General features: G+C 36.7%; 2 protein-coding genes across 3 annotated transcripts; both read left to right on the forward strand.

The window, feature by feature from the left end:
* The first annotated feature begins 17 nt into the window (after positions 1 to 17).
* LOC132128861 (glucose-induced degradation protein 8-B homolog) lies at positions 18 to 6,633 on the forward strand. Of its 2 annotated transcripts, none has more exons than XM_059540240.1 (5): positions 18 to 155; positions 927 to 1,055; positions 1,166 to 1,362; positions 1,773 to 1,970; positions 5,790 to 6,633. In XM_059540240.1, exons 2-5 carry the CDS (start codon positions 935 to 937, stop codon positions 5,961 to 5,963), a joined length of 690 nt encoding a protein of 229 aa, XP_059396223.1. In that variant the 5' UTR covers positions 18 to 155; positions 927 to 934; the 3' UTR covers positions 5,964 to 6,633. The 2 variants fall into 2 exon arrangements, with proteins under 2 accessions (XP_059396223.1, XP_059396222.1); XM_059540239.1 differs by lacking the exon at positions 18 to 155 and adding an exon at positions 345 to 447.
* Positions 6,634 to 7,803: 1,170 nt separating this feature from the next.
* Positions 7,804 to 17,249, forward strand: LOC132129212 (voltage-gated purine nucleotide uniporter SLC17A9-like). Its single transcript, XM_059540722.1, has 13 exons — positions 7,804 to 8,267; positions 8,675 to 8,872; positions 9,824 to 9,963; positions 10,895 to 10,994; positions 11,105 to 11,235; positions 11,787 to 11,883; positions 14,112 to 14,208; positions 14,546 to 14,633; positions 14,894 to 14,928; positions 15,353 to 15,468; positions 15,628 to 15,683; positions 16,273 to 16,302; positions 16,453 to 17,249. The coding sequence occupies exons 1-13, from the start codon at positions 8,137 to 8,139 to the stop codon at positions 16,629 to 16,631; spliced, it is 1,398 nt and encodes a 465-aa protein (XP_059396705.1). The 5' UTR covers positions 7,804 to 8,136; the 3' UTR covers positions 16,632 to 17,249.
* Positions 17,250 to 18,228: the final 979 nt, after the last annotated feature.

Genomic DNA, 18,228 nt, shown 5'->3' on the forward strand with positions numbered 1-18,228 from the left:
GTGCGCTGACGTCACGCTCGATCTAGAGAGGAAAATGGGCGGAAACAAATCAAACGGACACATTTCTGAACCTTAAGCGATCTACTGAAAGGCTGCTGTGTTTTCAGTGTCAGAAATATTGAGGACAATTCATGACAAAATAAGATAATACCAAGGTAAGTGCTGCTGGTGAAAACATTCCAAAATAAATAAATAAAGTAAAATGAATAAATAGAAGTTACAATGAACGCACCGTTTTAGTGATTTTTACAATAATTGTATTATATATATTAATTATTATTATTATTTTAAATGTAAGCAATACTCTACCTCGATGCTATTAAAATACATTTGATCAACGGCCAATCCAAACAAGGTATAGCTGAAATCTCGTTTTTCTTAAAAATCGCGAGAGCTTAGTACGGCCTTTCTCCCCGACCTGCTGGCGAGGAAAGTGTACACAATCAGGTAAAATTATATATATATTGTTGCATAATCGACTGGTTATTTTAAGTGTCGACAACGAATGGTAATATATAAAAGCTTGCAGAATATCCGTGCTCATTAACGTTTGTATGTGTCTGTTGTAACGGACATTTTTAAATCAGTTGTGATCTCCTATCCAGTGGTACAGGCTTCAATGTTATGATACAGGCCTTTATAATTAGAGCTTCCGGTCATCACAAGCGAAAATGTAACTTAATCTTGCTTAATTTCCATAACATTGTTAAATTATATATTCTCAAATTATATTAACTGATTCGTTATCCTTTTTTAGAGCTGGTTGTATAAGTGCCCTACTCTTTCTCTAACTAAAATATTTAAAAAGTAAATATAATGGTATGCGTTTGTGTATGTGTATGTGTGTATATATATATATATATATGCGCGCGCACACGTCTTTTTTTATTATATATAATTTGTATGTATATTTTTTACTAATGTAGAACACTTCATGATGAGTTATGCTGAAAAGCCAGAGGACATAACACGAGAGGAATGGATGGAAAAGCTAAATAACGTTCACATTCAGCGGGCAGACATGAATCGACTCATTATGAATTATCTGGTGACAGGTAACGTTAGGAGATCAACTGACCACTTTTCTTTTTTTATCCTTCCATTGCAGCTTTAATACAAGTGTCAGAAGATCTGTTTCACACTTTGTTTGTTTTTATTTACACAGAGGGTTTTAAAGAGGCAGCTGAGAAGTTCAGGATGGAATCAGGCATTGAACCAAGTGTTGATCTGGACTCTCTGGATGAAAGGATAAAAATTAGGGAAATGGTTCTGAAGGGACAAATTCAAGAGGCCATTGCACTGATCAACAGTCTGCATCCTGAGCTGCTGGACACTAACCGATATCTATACTTTCATCTTCAGGTAAAGCAGATTAATGACAGTTGGCTTAATATGTTTAAGACATTTAGGGCTGTATTTTGACACACAAGCCACCCTGCAAATGTAGGAATGTCATTGCATAGTAAATAACAATGTATCAAACACACGAAAAGCATTGCTTTATCATTTAGAACCCAACAAAAAAACTAAAAGATTTTATCTGATGTAAAAACTTGTATACATTTATTGTGGCTTAAGTGCCCAAATACTTTTTGGGGCCACTCTTAAGTTGTGCACTGTCGGACTTTTATTTAACAAACTGGTTATTAACTTCAATATTAAATGTGTATTGTGAAATATGTTGTACTGTTCAGATGACTGTCTGATGTTAAATCACAAGGTAACGATTCCAAAGTTACAAAAAGTCCAATTTATCTGCTTTCCTCCTTTAGCAACAGCACCTGATAGAGTTGATTCGCCTGAGGGAAACTGAGGCTGCATTAGAGTTTGCACAGACACAGCTAGCTGAACAGGGAGAGGAAAGCCGAGAGTGTCTGACAGAGATGGAGCGCACCCTCGCACTCCTGGCGTTTGATAACCCAGAAGAGTCACCCTTCGGTGACCTGCTTAACATGATGCAGAGACAGAAGGTAACATTGGTTGTTCTATCTTATCTTAGGTTTTTAACATATTATTATCCAGGGTATAAAATTAGCACCTGCCACAAGCCAGTTGGTACTTTTTACACATTGGCATTTTGATCCCATTTTGGTTTGACATTTAATTAAATTTTTTTTTTTTTTTATGGCGATTCCAGCCCTGCAGGACATCAAAGTTCACTTTCAAGGCTAGAACAGTGTGAGTGCAGAGAACCATTTGGTTTACTTAGAGGCCATGTTTATTAAATATATAGAAATATATTTTACGTATTTGAATAGGCTATTCATTAGCTGCACTACCATTCAAATGTTTGCTGTCTGTAAGAATTTTTTTTTTTCTTTTTGGTCTCTGTCTCGTTATGAAGCGCGCGGTCCGGAGCGCTGTATGACTGATGCATCAGTTCAATTCAACTTTACTCCAAATATATGAACTTACCTGTTTTGAATACTTTATATTTAACGTGTTCGTTTATGTCCAATATCAGTGTTAAACTGTTGGACTTGATGAAATCTACTATTGATTTTCACCGTTGACTGATTTTGCAGAACATTTAGACTGATAACTTCCGCACGCAGATGCGGCAAATTTGTCACAGGGTGTGCGATATAACAGTTGCATCCGACAATATTTGAACTAGCTGTTTTAAATGCAGTATTTTTATATTTAACGTTATTTTATCTGTATATTTGAAAGTATATTTTTTTGATTATTGGTGATTCCACAGGCTCTCTCTCACACACCTGCGTGGTTTAAAACACCAAATAGTTATGCTATGACAAGAACAAAGAGTCTCTCTTGCTCCACCCATGCATGATAATATCGTGTATCGTCGATCTCACGGGTTGACGATATGACGATTTGAAAAATGACCATATCGCCCAACACTAATACAGGTGAATCTCAATAAATTAGAATATAGTGACATGCCAATCAGCTAATCAACTCAAAACACCTGCAAAGGTTTCTGAGCCTTCAAAATGGTCCATCAGTTTAGTTCACTAGGCTACACAATCATGGGGAAGACTGCTGATCTGAAAGTTGTCCAGAAGACAATCATTGACACTCTTCACAAGGAGGGTAAGCCACAAACATTCATTGCCAAAGAAGCTGGCTGTTCACAGAGTGCTGTATCAAAGCATGATAACAGAAAGTTGACTGGAAAGAAAAAGTGTGGAAGAAAAAGATGCACAACCAAGCGAGAGAACTGCAGTCTTATGAGGATTGTCAAGCAAAATAGATTCAAGAATTTGAGTGAAGGAATGGACTGAGGCTGGGGTCAAGGCATCAAGAGCCACCACACACAGACGTGTCAAGGAATTTGCTGAACCACAGACAACGCCAGAGGCATCTTACCTGGTCTAAGGAGAAGAAAAACTGGACTGTTGCCCAGTAGTCTAAAGTCCTCTTTTTCAGATGAGAGCAAGTTTTGTATTTCATTTGTAAACCAAGGTCCTAGAGTCTGGAGGAAGGGTGAAGAAGCTCATACCCCAAAGTGCTTGAAGTCCAGTGTTAAGTTTCCACAGTCTGTGATGATTTGGGGTGCAATGTCATCTGCTGGAGTCAGTCCATTTTGTTTTTTGAAAACCAAAGGCAGCAGATTTGGCACCTGCCCACACTGCCAAAAGCACCAAAAGTTGGTTAAATGACCGTGTTGGTGTACTTGACTGGCCAGCAAACTCACCAGACCTGAACCCCACAGAGAATATATGGGGTATTGTCAAGAAGAAAATGAGAAACAAGAGACCAAACGATGCAAATGAGCTGAAGGCCACGGTCTAAGAAACCTGGGCTTCCATACCACCTCAGCAGTGCCACAAACTGATCACCTCCATGCCATGCCGAATTGAGGCTGTAATTAAAGCACCTGTGTGTGTGTGTGTGTGTGTGTGTGTGTGTGTGTGTGTGTGTGTGTGTGTGTGTGTGTGTGTGTGTGTGTGTGTGTGAGATATATATATATATTATACATACAGTGGGTACGGAAAATATTCAGACCCCCTTAAATTTTTCACTCTTTGTTATATTGCAGAATTGTTGACATTTTTGAACATTTATTAAAAAAGAAAAACTGAAATATCACATGGTCCTAAGTAGAAGCACCCTTTTGATCTAATACAGCCATGAGTCTTTATGGGAAAGACACCTGGATTTGGGGATCCTCTGCCATTCCTCCTTGCAGATCCTCTCCCGTTCTGTCAGGTTGGATGGTAAAAATTGGTGGACAGCCATTTTCAGGTCTCTCCAGAGATGCTCAATTGGGTTTAAGTCAGGGCTCTTGCTGGGCCATTCAAGAACAGTCATGGCATTGTTGTGAAGCCACTCCTTCGTTATTTTAGCTGTGTGCTAGGGTCATTGTCTTGTTGGAAGGTGAACCTTCGGCCCAGTCTGAGGTCCTGAGCACTCTGGAGAAGGTTTTAGTCCAGGATATCCCTGTACTTGGCCGCATTCATCTTTCCCTCGATTGCAACCAGTCGTCCTGTCCCTGCAGCTGAAAAAGACCCCCACAGCATGATGCTGCCACCACCATGCTTCACTGTTGGGACTGTATTGGACAGGTGATGAGCAGTGCCTGGTTTTCTCCACACATACAGCTTAGAATTAAGGCCTTGGTCTCATCAGACCAGAGTCCTTCAGGTGTTTTTTAGCAAACTCCATGGGAGCTTTCATGTCTTGCACTGAGGAGAGGCTTCCGTCGGGCGACTCTGCCATAAAGCCCCCAACTGGTGGAGGGCTACAGTGATGGTTGACTTTCTACAACTTTCTCCTACCTCCCGACTGCATCTCTGGAGCTCAGCCACAGTGATCTTTGGGTTCTTCTTTACCTCTCTCACCAAGGCTCTTCCCCCCCGATAGCTCAGTTTGGCTCAGATAGCTGGTCGTCCCAAACGTTCCATTTAAGGATTATGGAGGCCACTGTGCTCTTAGGAACCTTAAGTGCAACAGAAATTTTTTTGTAACCTTGGCCAGATCTGTGCCTTGCCACAATTCTGTCTCTGAGCTCTTCAGGCAGTTCCTTTGACCTCATGATTCTCATTTGCTCTGACATGCACTGTGAGCTGTAAGGTCTTATTTAGACAGGTGTGTTGCTTTCCTAATCAAGTCCAATCAGTATAAACAAACACAGCTGGACTCAAATGAAGATGTAGAACTATCTCAAGGATGATCAGAAGAAATGGACAGAACCTGAGTTAAATATATGAGTGTCACAACAAAGGGTCTGAATACTTAGGACCATGTGATATTTCAGTTTTTCTTTTTTATTAATGCGCAAAAATGTCAAATATTCTGTGTTTTTCTGTCAATATGGGGTGCTGTGTGTACATTATGAGGAAAAGAAATTAAGTTGTAAAATGATTATAGCAAATGGCTGCAATATAACAAAGAGTGAAAAAGTCAAAAAGGGGGTCTGAATAATTTCCGTACCGTGTGTATGTATGTGTATGTATATGTATTTATGTGTGTGTATATATATATATATATATATATATATATATATATAAATAAATATCACATATATATATATATATAAATATCATTTATATATATATATATATATATATATATATATATATATATATATATATATATATATATATATATATATATATATATATATATATATATATATATATATATATATATATATATATATATAAATAAATATAAATATCCCTGACTTTTTCTGCATTATCTGCAGTATTATCTGCATATAACATTTAGTTTTATCTAAATCATGTTATTTGTAGAGGGTAATGAAGGACATGATTCTTTCAGTCTGCCAGTAATTGACAGCATGTGGTTTTTTATAACAGGTGTGGAGCGAGGTAAACCAGGCGGTGCTGGACTATGAAAACAGGGAGTCGACACCGAAACTTGCCAAACTCCTCAAACTGCTGCTGTGGGCTCAGAACGAGTTGGACCAGAAGAAAGTCAAGTACCCCAAAATGACAGATCTTAGCAAAGGCACCATCGAGGACCCCAAGTGAAAACGAACCGGCATCTCTATGCTTGCATTCTGCGGGGAACAAAATGGACGCTTTCCCTTTCCTTAACTATTTATATACTCAGTGACTGACACTCAAACATCCTTTTATCAAACTTTTGTTTTGTTTACTTGTTGCTTATCAGAGACTTTGCTTTAAAGGGGCTGTGGAATTGAGATTAAGATTTAAGGGTGACTCCTAGCCAAAATGGAAACACTTTTTATCACAAATGGACTTCTGTGATTTTTGTTACCACAATGTTTGACTTGCTGAGCTAAATTGATTGCATTTTAGCTTCTTTTTTTTTCTTCTTTTTTTTTTGCAGAGGATTATTGTGTTTCTATTTTGTTGGTGAATGTTCAGAAAGTCTACAAATATAGTTGAGGACTGAACCACACTATTTAGATTTACCTTCTATTTGACTGTGTCCACTGATGTGAGGTACCTACGGCAATACAGTGGTGTCATCAAGGACAGTGGATTGATTGTACCAGATAAACAGAGAACGAGTTCCGTGTGCTTTCACAACTTTTATTTGCAGTGCACACTGCACAGGTATACATTTTGTATGCGTGTTAAAGGGCCACGTTAAAGAAAATCAGTCCTTTTTTCGAGTACTAATGTTTATTGCATTATAATGTTATAAAGTCATGTGACATTGTTTTCTACTGTACATTGTCATAGTATTCTTGCTAACATTGACATTTAATTGTGATTTATCTATTGCAGAGATCAAATTGCAAGCTTCTGAAGTCAGATGCTTTACATTGGTATTATATACAGTATATATATATATATATATATATATATATATATATATATATATATTTTTATATATATATATTTTTTTTTTTTTAATCCCCAAACTCTATTTGATTTTCAAAATTTCTGCTGTTGTTGAATGCTATGGCCAAATACTTATGCTGTGATGCCTAATTAGATGTTGCAGGCAGTGTTTTTTTTTTATCTATATGGCAAATGAAAGCCCCATCTTGGCTCTATTATGACTGATTATTATAATTGTTTGCGACTGGCAGATACAAATCAGAAATTACACTTCAAATTAGCTAATATAAGAATATGGTATGGTAATAAATTATTAACCTAGACTTGACTATTCTTTTCTCGTATATAATGAAGCAAAATTCGATTAATGGACAAATTGTTCTTTTGAGTAGGATCTTTTCAGTGAGTCGAATGAACCGGTTCACAAAGCGAGTCTGAAAGAATCGTTCACTATTTATCTTCTATTAATAATGACAGTTGTCTCGATCAGAGAACAGCTGGAGTGAACCGAAGAGTTCTAATGGACTGATAAATGTAATAAATGAAATATAATAGCTTAGTAGAAATGTTGCTTGATTTGTGTCTGACATTTTATCAACACGCATATGAAAATTAGTTTAGATAAACAGAAGATAATCAAAAAGTGGAAAACTATTTCAGTCAAGAAATGTAAATGAATTTTAGTGTTGTTTACTGTAAAAGCAAGTCTGGGTTTGTTTTATGAGTTGAACCATGACTGGAGCAATCTGAACTGGTACGCGTATAATAAACACCATTAATAACATAAACCTGCTTGCCACGCCAGACGGCTCACATAATGACGCAATTGACGTAAAATAATAAAATAATCGTTTTTATGAGCCGTTTTTAAGCGAATTGTTTAAAATAATGTTCATCACTGCATCTGTATCTGTAATAACTTGAACTACGCTACCATTAGTGATGTTGCGTCTAATCAATCTGTCCTTTAAAATGTAAGGTTCTCAGTTTCGCATGCACCCTTTTAGATAGCCGTGCCTGAATTTATAATATGAGTGGAAGGGGCTGGGTCACGTTACTTCCTGGTTTAAAGAGCCAGTGGTTGGAGGAACTGCGTGGCTGAAAAAAGAAACTGACACGTGGATCATCATCAACACTTCAGGAATCAGGAAAAAGCTGAATTTCCTCCTGCTGCGTAATAGCAGCTGTGAAAGCCGAAAGTGCGCTCATTTCTGCCAGTCGCCGGAGCGCAATGGATGCGGCAGAGGTCTCATAAAGAGATGCTTCCGCGAAGAAACTGGAATAGAAACATTTTTTTTCATTGCTTTGGTTTTTTTGCCTGTTACGCTCTCAGACTGACCCGAGAGGATAAACAGAGCGGATAGTCACACACGGATATATTTGGCGTTGAATGGCAATTCTACAAAAACATGGAAAGAACTCTTGTCCAGATTTGGCAGGTATTAAGGAGAACCCCGCAGATAATATCGGACCAGCTGGAGCACAGAAGAAGTGGGCAGAGTCCAGTCAGAACTGGACCAGGTGAGACCACCTCACCAAACTTCCCTCTAAATAATGATTATTAATTCAATACAAATAAGTACAGTGCTATGATAATAAAGTATAGTAAATAAAGTATATTAATACATTATAAAACAAAAGTATAGTAATATCATGCACATAAATTCACTTTATTTATTAAAATCAACTTTGAAACTATGTACTATTTAGGTCATTTTTTATTTATTTATTTTTTGTAAAAAGGTTGAAAAACTAAGGTCTTCAGCATTAGTCAATGCATCTGAAGCAAATTAACCTAGATATGTAGCTTCCAGTTAGAAATGTAATTTATGTGCTTTGGCCTGTTATAACGTCTCATAGTTTATTGTAAAAACAAATAAAAAAATAAACCTTGCTTCATATGGTTGTATCTGTCTGTCTGTCTGCAGGCCAGTATTGAGGATATGGACACTGGTGCTGTTGCTGGGGTCATGCCTGCTGTACTGTGCCCGTGTGGCCATGCCTATCTGTGCAGCGAACATGGCCGAGCGCTTCAGCTGGTCCAAGAGAGAGACGGGCATGGTGCTGGGCAGCTTCTTCTGGGGCTACTGCTTCACTCAGGTGCTTGGAGGCTACGTCAGTGACCGGTTAGTAAAACAAGAAATGAAATGTCATTATTTGTCTACTATGTTTAAATTACTAGTACTATTGAAAATATACATTTTATATATATATATATATATATATATATGTATGTGTGTGTGTGAGAGAGAGAGAGAGAGAGAGAGGGAGAGGCTCTTAAATAAGTAATGTAATTACTTCTTAGTAATTTAACTAATTTAATAGATTTTAATAGAAGATATAATTGTAAGTATAGTTGGGCAACAGTTAGTAGGTCGCATAAATTAGTTTTGAATGAAACTTCTCTTAATTAATAGTAAAACAGCATTTATTTTCACTGATTCATAACACTATGTTAAGGTCTGAAAGGAAGGACGGCTGAACAGTGAATTCATTAATACTCAGATATATTGCATTAATGTGACAGCAGTCTTTGTTTTACAGGTGTGGCTCTATTTTAAAACCATCACAGTTGCCATGTGGGAGAAATGCTTTAAATATTTGTTGAGCAGGTTGTGGGTGACATTTCGTCTGCATTGTCACACTGGTTACATTGCCAAACAGCTAGCAGTGGATGTCTGTCCCAGATTAGATCTAGATTAGCTTTTTGTAATTTTGTTTAGTTTATATTTAAATAATATTAAAAAAATGACTGCAGGTGTGTTAATAATATGATGCACATGTGAGCTGAAATACAATAATGTTACAGAACTACAAGTCTAGAGAGCCACAACCTGCTCAGAATTGGGACTTAACATGATAAAGCAGGTGATACAAATGAAGCTTGCAATGAATCGCTTGTCTGCATTGGTCTCATGCTGCAGTTCTAAAGACTGAAGCAGCACTATAAAGTTTTTAGTGTTGCAAGCCCTGCGGTATATCTGGTTTGCATGTGAAATGCTTAGAAATAAATTCAAATGCAAAAACTCATGTTTGGATTTGATGTGGTGTTCATAAATGCTTGTTGATTTGTTTAGGGTGGGAGGAGAGAAAGTGATGCTGTTGTCAGCGGCAGCATGGGGAGCAATGACCACCTTCACGCCAATCTTAGCCCATCTCTGCTCCCAGCCCATCGTCTCCATGACCATCTCCCGCTTCCTCATGGGCCTGCTGCAGGGTGAGGGATCGCACCATCACAGAACCAGACGACCTTCACACAACTCTGCTTATGTGCTTTCATGCTGCTCTGACTCTTTACTTTATAAGATCTAATGACACTGAATTGCATTAATAGTTTAGGCTTTTAGAAAGTTACAAAACAGTATTCAGCTGTTCTCAATGTTTTTCTAAATGAGGCTGTAGTTTGCAGAAGAAGAGCTGTGCAGTTTGGGGAAACTTGTTTAGTAAATCTTTGCTTTCAGATTGTTAGCAAATTGCAAAATGTCCCCTCCTGCAAAGTGTGACCCTTTTTTGTGTGAATAGGTCTTTTGCTGTGGAGTGGAGCATAATTGTTTTGTGGTTGGCAAAGTGTTGAAATCTAACCACTATCATGCTCTGCCTTGCAAGTATATGTCTTTTTGCAGACCCCTTGTTTTAGTGAAAGAGGTCTGTAAAAAGACAATGGACTGCTATAAAATATGCAATTTATTTAAAGGTTATGACTTTGATTCCTTTGCCAGCATAGATGGTGGCACAGTGTGATTTTGTTACAGAAATATTAAAGTTTGTTAAAAGTAAATAATGGCGGCCGGGCCTCTGCTACTAATCAGAATAAACATCTTTACATTATTCAGGATTATGAGATGGGTACAAAATGTAATATTACAATACAGTAGTACTTACACATTACAATACACAATCTACAGTGCAGGATCAAATAGAAAGTGAGTATTTGTAATGTGCGAGGATGCCCAAAATATCATTCATATGTCAATTAGTTATTATATTAAAAGTTTTTGTTTATTTTTAAATGTTATTTATTTATTAGTTACCACAAACGAATACATTTTGACATTTTAAACAAGGTATAGATTATCATATTGACTGTTTTTTGGTTGTTAGCCGTAATATGAGTGTTTGTTTTCTTGCTGTAATCATGTGATGCACAGGTGTTCACTACCCTTCTCTGGCCAGTCTGTGCTCTCAGAAGGTTGTGGAGAGTGAGAGGGGCTTCCTCATGAGCACAGTAGGAACCGGCTCATACCTGGGGTTAGTGTCTGATCTCTGACTGTGTCTGCTTTCACTGTTATATTTAGAAACGTAACGAATGTCTTTCAGACTGAAGTAGTGTAACTGTGTGTGTGTGTGTGTGTGTGTAGGACTCTGGTGATAGGAGGCATAGGCTCTCTGATGCTGGACTTGTATGGCTGGGAGAGTGTGTTCTACATCTCTGGGCTTCTGTCTTTGTTGTGGGCGTACTGCATGTGGAAGTATCTGCTTAAAGGAGAAGGTATGTACAGAATATGAATAGAAGCACAAACATTTGTATACATTGGGAATCTCTTGGCACCTCACAAATTGATTTAGATTCAGACAATCATGATACAATTCCTAAATTGTAAAACAAACAAACATTATAAACGTCTTTACTGTCATTTTTGATCTATTGAATGTATCCTTACTGAATAAAAGTAATAATTTATTTACAAAGTCTTACTGACCCCTAACCTTTGATGATATTGTCCTTTGTAAAAATCGTAGCCATTCTTAAATATAAAAAAAAACACGATTTCCCAATCAAAATCAAGAATTCTTGACATCTGTGTAATAAACTAATGTCATAATTTATGGTTTAACTGTGTAAGCCATTTGTGGTAGCTTGGCTAAAATGTGGGTAAATGTATGCATGTGTGTGTATATATGTGTGTTTTTATTAACAAGTACATGAGAAGCAGGAGGTCTTTATTTATACACTCCATGCAGAACAGAGACTATAGCTGTGCTGTTATTCCTTCCTTAGCAGGTGTTTGTTTAAAGACTAATTGTGCTTGTGTTTGTCAGGTCCCATCATCACACTGGAGTCTCTGGGCAGTGCTGGGACCCAGTCCAAACTGTCCAGGAGAAACTGGCTACGTCTCTTCAGACAGCCAGCTGTGTGGTGAGATTAGCCCCTGAATACTGTGTGTGTGTGTGTGTGTGTGTGTGTAAGAGAGAGAGAGAGAGAGAGAGAGAGAGAGAGAGAGAGAGCGCATGGATGCTGAACAAAGGGTCTTTACTAAGCTCCCATAAAGGCCTGATTCACATCTGTTCCATGTCTGTCTATATATAGAGCACCCAGAAACAGTAACACAGTTCTCCGTCCTGTCAGCTAAACACGGCTTCTGACTGCACACATGATGTGGATGTTTTTTTTATATTTTAGTTTAACATGTACATTAATGTTTAAGGAAAAGTCGATGATAATTATACAATTATTTAAAAATGCATTTTGATTATGCTTGTGAGGGTGTGCTTTAGCAGTAACGGTTATTATTATAGAGTAGAGAATCACTTCCTTGACAAAATCCAATAGAATTTATCATGATAGTCTTTACAAATTAACACAACTTGTATGAATTTTGAAGCCTAAATACAATCACCAGAAGTAAAAAGCTGAATGTCGGCTATAAACAAACTACACTAAGGTCACATGACTTCAACGCTTCCATCACTAAGCTTCTGATAACTCTTTCAGTCTTCATGTGGAAATAAATAAACAACGATTTCCCTCAAAGTTTGAGTTACAGTAATTAGCAAGAGAGCAAGTATACAGTCGTGGCCAAAAATATCGGCCCCCTTTGTAAATATGATCAAAGAAGGCTATGAAAATTCAACTGCATTGTTAATCCTTTTGATCTTTTATTAAAAAAAAACACAAAAATGTATCCTTTCATTGGATAATAAGAATTTAAAATGGGGGTGATATCATTATGAAATAAACGTTTTTCTCTAATACACATTGGCCACAATTAATGGCCCCCTTTTATTCAATACTTTTTGAAACCTCCATTTGCCAGTTTAACGGCTCTACATTTTCTATAGGCCCACAACATAAAAAATGCAGCAGTATATTTACTTGTACACATGGGGTACTTTTTATCCCTGTTTTCACCAAACCCATCTTGAGTGTTTGCTGCTAAAAAGCTCATTTTTAGTTTCATCTGACCATAGAAGCCAGTACCATTTGAAGTTCCAGTCATGCCTGATAACTGAATATGCTGGAGTTTGTTTTGGGATGAGCTAGGAGAATGGTTCTTGTAACCTTCCCAAACAACATGTGATGATGTAGGTTCTGTTTGACAGTTTTTTTTAAAGGTTTTCTGACCCCGAGACTCAACTATTTTCTGCAATTCTCCAGCTGGAGTCTTTAGCCACTCAAACTGACCTCGTGACCATGCATTAGGACGATATAGACACACGTCCTCTTCCAGGCAGTTTCGTAACATTTTATATTGATTGAAAATTCTTAATTATTGCCCTGATGGTGGAAATGGGAATTATCACTGCTCTAGCTCTTTTCTTAAAGCCACTTCACTAATTTGTGAAGCTCAGTTATCTTTTGCTGCACATCAGAAATACATTCTTTGGTTTTTCTCATTGTGATGGATGATTAAGGGAATTTGGGCTTTGTTTTCCCTCCTCCTTATATTTCTGTGAAACAGGAAGCCATGGCTGGATAATTTCATTTTTATATTTTATATTTTGAATATTAATGGGAATATACTTCAGAGATATTTTACTCGTAAGAATTTCTGGGGGGGGGTTGTGTCCAACGAGTATTTGAGAAAAACCTTTATTTCATAATGGTATTCCCCCCATCTTAAATACTTATTATCCAATGAAAAGATAATTTATATTTTATTTTATAAAAGAGCAAAAGGATTATCAATGCAGATTAATTTCACAGTCTTCTTTGATCATATTTACCAAGGGGGCCGATATTTTTGGAGCACTATCACAGTAAACGCAAGTGTAATCAACATGTGTACATTGACACCGGACACTGGATCCAGTATCATGCAAATAATGCAAGCATTTCGATTACTGATGATACCATTGTAGAAATGTGCTTTTAGCCATGATTGATTTATTCAACTAGCATTTTTCCCAAATTTTAGTATTTGGTCAGGTGATCGCAACATGGCGGCACCCATGTGAGATGGCTCATATCACCTTAAGAGATGTAAAATAATACCACTTTTATTAGCCTACTTGTATCACTGGAGTCTTTATCTACATCATTATAAACCTATTCGTCTAAACAACAATATACCGGTATTTATCAATGAGCAAATTTTGGTGACATTCATTTCAAATGCATCCTAAACGCTCCTGTCTGTTTTTCAGTGCCGTCATTATTACACACTTGTGCAACGCTAGCACCTTCTTCACATTGCTGTCATGGCTGCCAACGTTTTTCAAGGACACCTTCCCTGATGCCAAGGTAAACTGAACTACGCTCCTTTAAATACAGTGTGTGAGAAAACTCTCTGTGTCATATATGAGTGTGTATACTGAGATTTCTCTCCTTCTATGTGAGAAAAACAGTCTCCAGTTATGAATTTCTGAGAAAGAGAGAGAGCTGGTCATGTTAGCTTGATGCTGTTTTGACTGAACTCCAGGAGAGGGCTCCACATCACAGTGCATCAGAGTGTGTTTGAGTCATATTCGCTAAAGTGTATATCCACCTGCAGTGGACTTGCCTATTGTTCATTGCTTGTTCACGTGTGCATCTGCCTCTGTGTGTGTTTGATTGTATGTCTGCATGTGTGTATCCTCAGGGTTGGGTGTTTAACGTGATCCCATGGTTTGTGGCCATCCCTTCTTCCCTGTTTAGTGGCTGCCTTTCAGACCATCTAATCAGTCAGGGTACGAAACCATACATGCTATACAAAAACACTAACCGTTTCTTGTTCAAAGATATACGTTTGTTTGTTCTTCATGCTCATGTCTTTTTGGTAATGATCCAGTGACGACTGCACCCTGTAATCACTGTTCTGTCGTAACTGTGCTCTTTCCCACCAATGTTACGAGTCTGTTGTAAATGACAAGTCTACATGATTGTAATTGACTTATAAATCTGTTAAATGTTTCTCAGCTGGCACACTAATCTTCTTTGTCTTTTAAAGGTTTTGATACTGCATCAGTGAGAAAACTCATGCAGGTATGTTTGAAATGTACACTCTCTTATGCTCAGCAAGGCTGCATTAATTTGATGAAAAATACAGTAAAAAAACAGTAGTACCGTGAAATATTGCAATTAAAATCGTTGTATTTTAATATTTCATATATTAAAGCTGAATTTTCAGCATCGTTACTCCAGTCTTCAGTGTCACATGATCCTTCAGAAATCATCTAATATGCTGATTTGCTGCTCAGGAAACATTTCTTATTGATGATATACCATGATATATTTTCAGGATTTTTTGATAAATAGAAAGTCCCAAACGGCAGCGTTTATTTGAAATGGAAATCTTTTCTAACAAAAAATATGTTTACTTGGACATCTATTTAATGCATCCTTGCTGAATAAAAGTATTAATTTCTTTCAAAAACCCTGAATTTAATATGTATTATTGTGTTTTCAGTTCTTCTCTATGGGCGTCTCCAGTGTGTTTACTCTGTTTCTGTGTGGGACCACTACCTTCCCCACAGCTGTGGCTTTCGTGTCCGCTACTATGGGCCTCACCACATTCAGCCACTGGTAATGCCACTAACTCTTAAACATGCGCTGAAAAAAATGAAATAGTAGTGCATGTTCATTCCTTGATTTCTGTTAATTCAAGCTCCAATTAATTGTTTGTAAAAGTCTCTGCCTAATGCATGAAAGTAAAAGTGAAAATGTAACTGTGTCTCTCTCTAGTGGGGTTTCAGTGAATGTTCAGGATCTCGCTCCATCCTGTGCAGGGGCTCTGTTTGGTTTGTAGCATTCTCTATACTTTAATCCACACTATGATTGCACACTTAAAGCTAACTATATTAGCTTTCACACCAATGGACCTTGTTTATTCTAAGCATATGCATCAGTAGAAAGGGTTTGATTGGCTGTCAGTGATTTTATTGTTCATCAGCTGGAAAACAAAAATTCTCTGAAAGTGATTTCAAATTATTTTATAGTTTTTATTTATATGTATTTTTATTTTTTGCAGTACTTAAACTTACTTTATTTCAGTTAGTTGCCAAGTCAACATTTCAAATTTTCTTTTAGTTTAGGATCCTTCATAATTTATTTTCCGTTAACGTTGATTTTATTTCAAGTACAATTTTAATTGTTTTTAATAGTGTTTAATAGTGTTTCTCTGTCATTATCATTATAGTTACAGTGTAAAAAAATGTTTTTAAACTTTGTAGATATTGTTAGAGTAATCTTTCTTAGTGTGCACATATTTATTGTTATTTTACAATAAGAAATATGTCTGCTATTTAAACGGCACAGAGAATATCACCAGTCAGTCTCATTATTATATTTGTCTATCCTAAATCTATAAAATGTTTTTTTTTCTTTCAGGAGTGATGAATACCTGTGGAGCATTTACAGGTAAAAACAGCGTAAAGTCACTGATATTTTATAAATGTAAAATTTTTATTAATCACTTAACATGAAACAAGGACTCTAGCTCAGTTTTTAAGTGTATTGTTAGTGTGCTCTATATGTTAATGCTATTGTGTGTGTGTGTGTGATTGTCAGGGGTCATCATGGTGTATTTCTCAGGGTATCTGATCGAGGCCACTGGTTCCTGGGCATCTGTTTTTGGCCTCATCACGGCCCTGAATCTGCTGGGTTTAGGAACATTTTTAAGCTTCGCAGAAGCTCGCAGAGTGGACTTGGATCTAATGAAGGGCCGTTACCACAACATCCACATCTGAGAGCACAGGACGGGAGCAGAGCAGCTGAAATGATGGTTCTTCAGAGACTGTTTTATTTTCTGTTCAGCTTTTCTTTGGCTGAAGAGAATCTAGGAAAAGCTGTAGGAGATACTTAACAGATATGGATCTGTTATAGGTCACTAGCAGCCACAGTATGAAGTGTGTTAATGAATATCTTGTTACGGTCCTTGCGTTCATTCATTTCTGTTTTATCCTGTAGCACTTGTGTTGGTTTATGATAGCAGTTTCTTTAATATCATCCTTACTGTGACCAAAACGGTCCATTAATCAGATGAAGGCCAAAGGCTAGAGCTTGAGTCTCTGAGTACTGACAATGTTTATTAAATTATTGTATTTTTTCATTTTGGCATGGCATGACAATTTAAAATACCTCGTTTCAGACATCTCAGCTTTTTTGCACACTCCGGGTGTGATGGAGATTACAGTTTGTTACCGCAGAATTGGAGTTTGTCCCAGTTTGAAGTGCATTACTGTCATCAGATGAAACATGTGCTAAGTCATCTTGACATTGGCTGATCCTTTAAAGCAGTTTTTTTGTCTCCACTGTCTGCTGTTGAGAAGAGTTTCTGATATTTAAAGGACGTCTTTGTTTCAAAATGCTAGTTTTCTTTTCAGTCATTAGAGACCTTCTCTCGGTGGGTCATTTGCTTGGACCAAAATGTTGCACAATGAAGTGAATGTATTATGGTGAAAAGCTTTATTATGTAGAGACAAGATCCTGAATATTATATCTAACTGGGAATTATTAGACCAAAAATATTTCATTTCAATTCATGCAACTTTGAATTCATGAATATTTAGCCTATAAGTGTATAATGTACCATAAAACAGAAACTAAAGCATATTTTTGGTCACAAAAGTCATAAATTGTGCTGTGAATCTCACTTTCCCCAGCTGTCGCAGCATTAAGGAGTAAAATAAAGTGTTTCTGTTTAGTTCTTATAAAGAACGGAAGGAAAAGCAAGGACTAGGAAGGCGCTTTAATGGTTCGTGGCAAATTTGCAAAGAAACAGGAAAAAAAGACTTGAATTATTATATAAAACATTTCTTTGCATGAGACTCAAGGAATTTTTTTTCCCAGTACATAAAATCAAAAGAAATGTTCTCAAAGGTTATTTGTTATTAAAAAGTTATTTTACACATAGATTAGATATCACTGTGTGTAATATATACAGTAGACGATATTTCAGAAAACTTTTATATTTATATCTGATTTAGAGGTTAGATTGAAAATGCTTATATGATCTTTACTTTATATATATATTGTATGTTTTTTTTCTGGATTCTGTTCTGTCGTGTGTTCTTGTTTTGACTAATGCAGCTTTATAGAAACGCCATCTCGCATAAATAATGTTCCATTCTATTTAATGCTGTTTAATTTGAAGTGTTATTGTTTTACAATAGACTGTTGTTCATAACTGAATTATGACTGTGGGGTTTGTTCTATCATCACAGCTGACAATGACTTCTGTTAGAGAAGCGATGATGAAATTTTGCATATTTATTATGTTCACGTCATTCTTATTAAACTTATTTGACTCAAGACTAGGAAATACAAAGGTGATCTGTGAACTGA

Source organism: Carassius carassius, chromosome 46 (genome assembly GCF_963082965.1).
Source record: "Carassius carassius chromosome 46, fCarCar2.1, whole genome shotgun sequence".
In the NCBI taxonomy this organism is placed as follows: Eukaryota; Metazoa; Chordata; class Actinopteri; order Cypriniformes; family Cyprinidae; genus Carassius; species Carassius carassius.

What these genes read in the sequence shown, in the direction of transcription:
- LOC132128861 (XM_059540240.1), top strand. Translation starts at nt 935, where the DNA reads ATGATGAGTTATGCTGAAAAGCCAGAGGACATAACACGAGAGGAATGG. An exon ending in TATGAATTATCTGGTGACAG is followed by an intron (nt 1,056 to 1,165) that starts GTAACGTTAGGA and finishes TTATTTACACAG; the next exon opens with AGGGTTTTAAAGAGGCAGCT. An exon ending in ACATGATGCAGAGACAGAAG is followed by an intron (nt 1,971 to 5,789) that starts GTAACATTGGTT and finishes TTTTTATAACAG; the next exon opens with GTGTGGAGCGAGGTAAACCA.
- LOC132129212 (XM_059540722.1), top strand. Translation starts at nt 8,137, where the DNA reads ATGGCAATTCTACAAAAACATGGAAAGAACTCTTGTCCAGATTTGGCA. An exon ending in TCCAGTCAGAACTGGACCAG is followed by an intron (nt 8,268 to 8,674) that starts GTGAGACCACCT and finishes GTCTGTCTGCAG; the next exon opens with GCCAGTATTGAGGATATGGA. An exon ending in TACCTGTGGAGCATTTACAG is followed by an intron (nt 16,303 to 16,452) that starts GTAAAAACAGCG and finishes TGTGATTGTCAG; the next exon opens with GGGTCATCATGGTGTATTTC.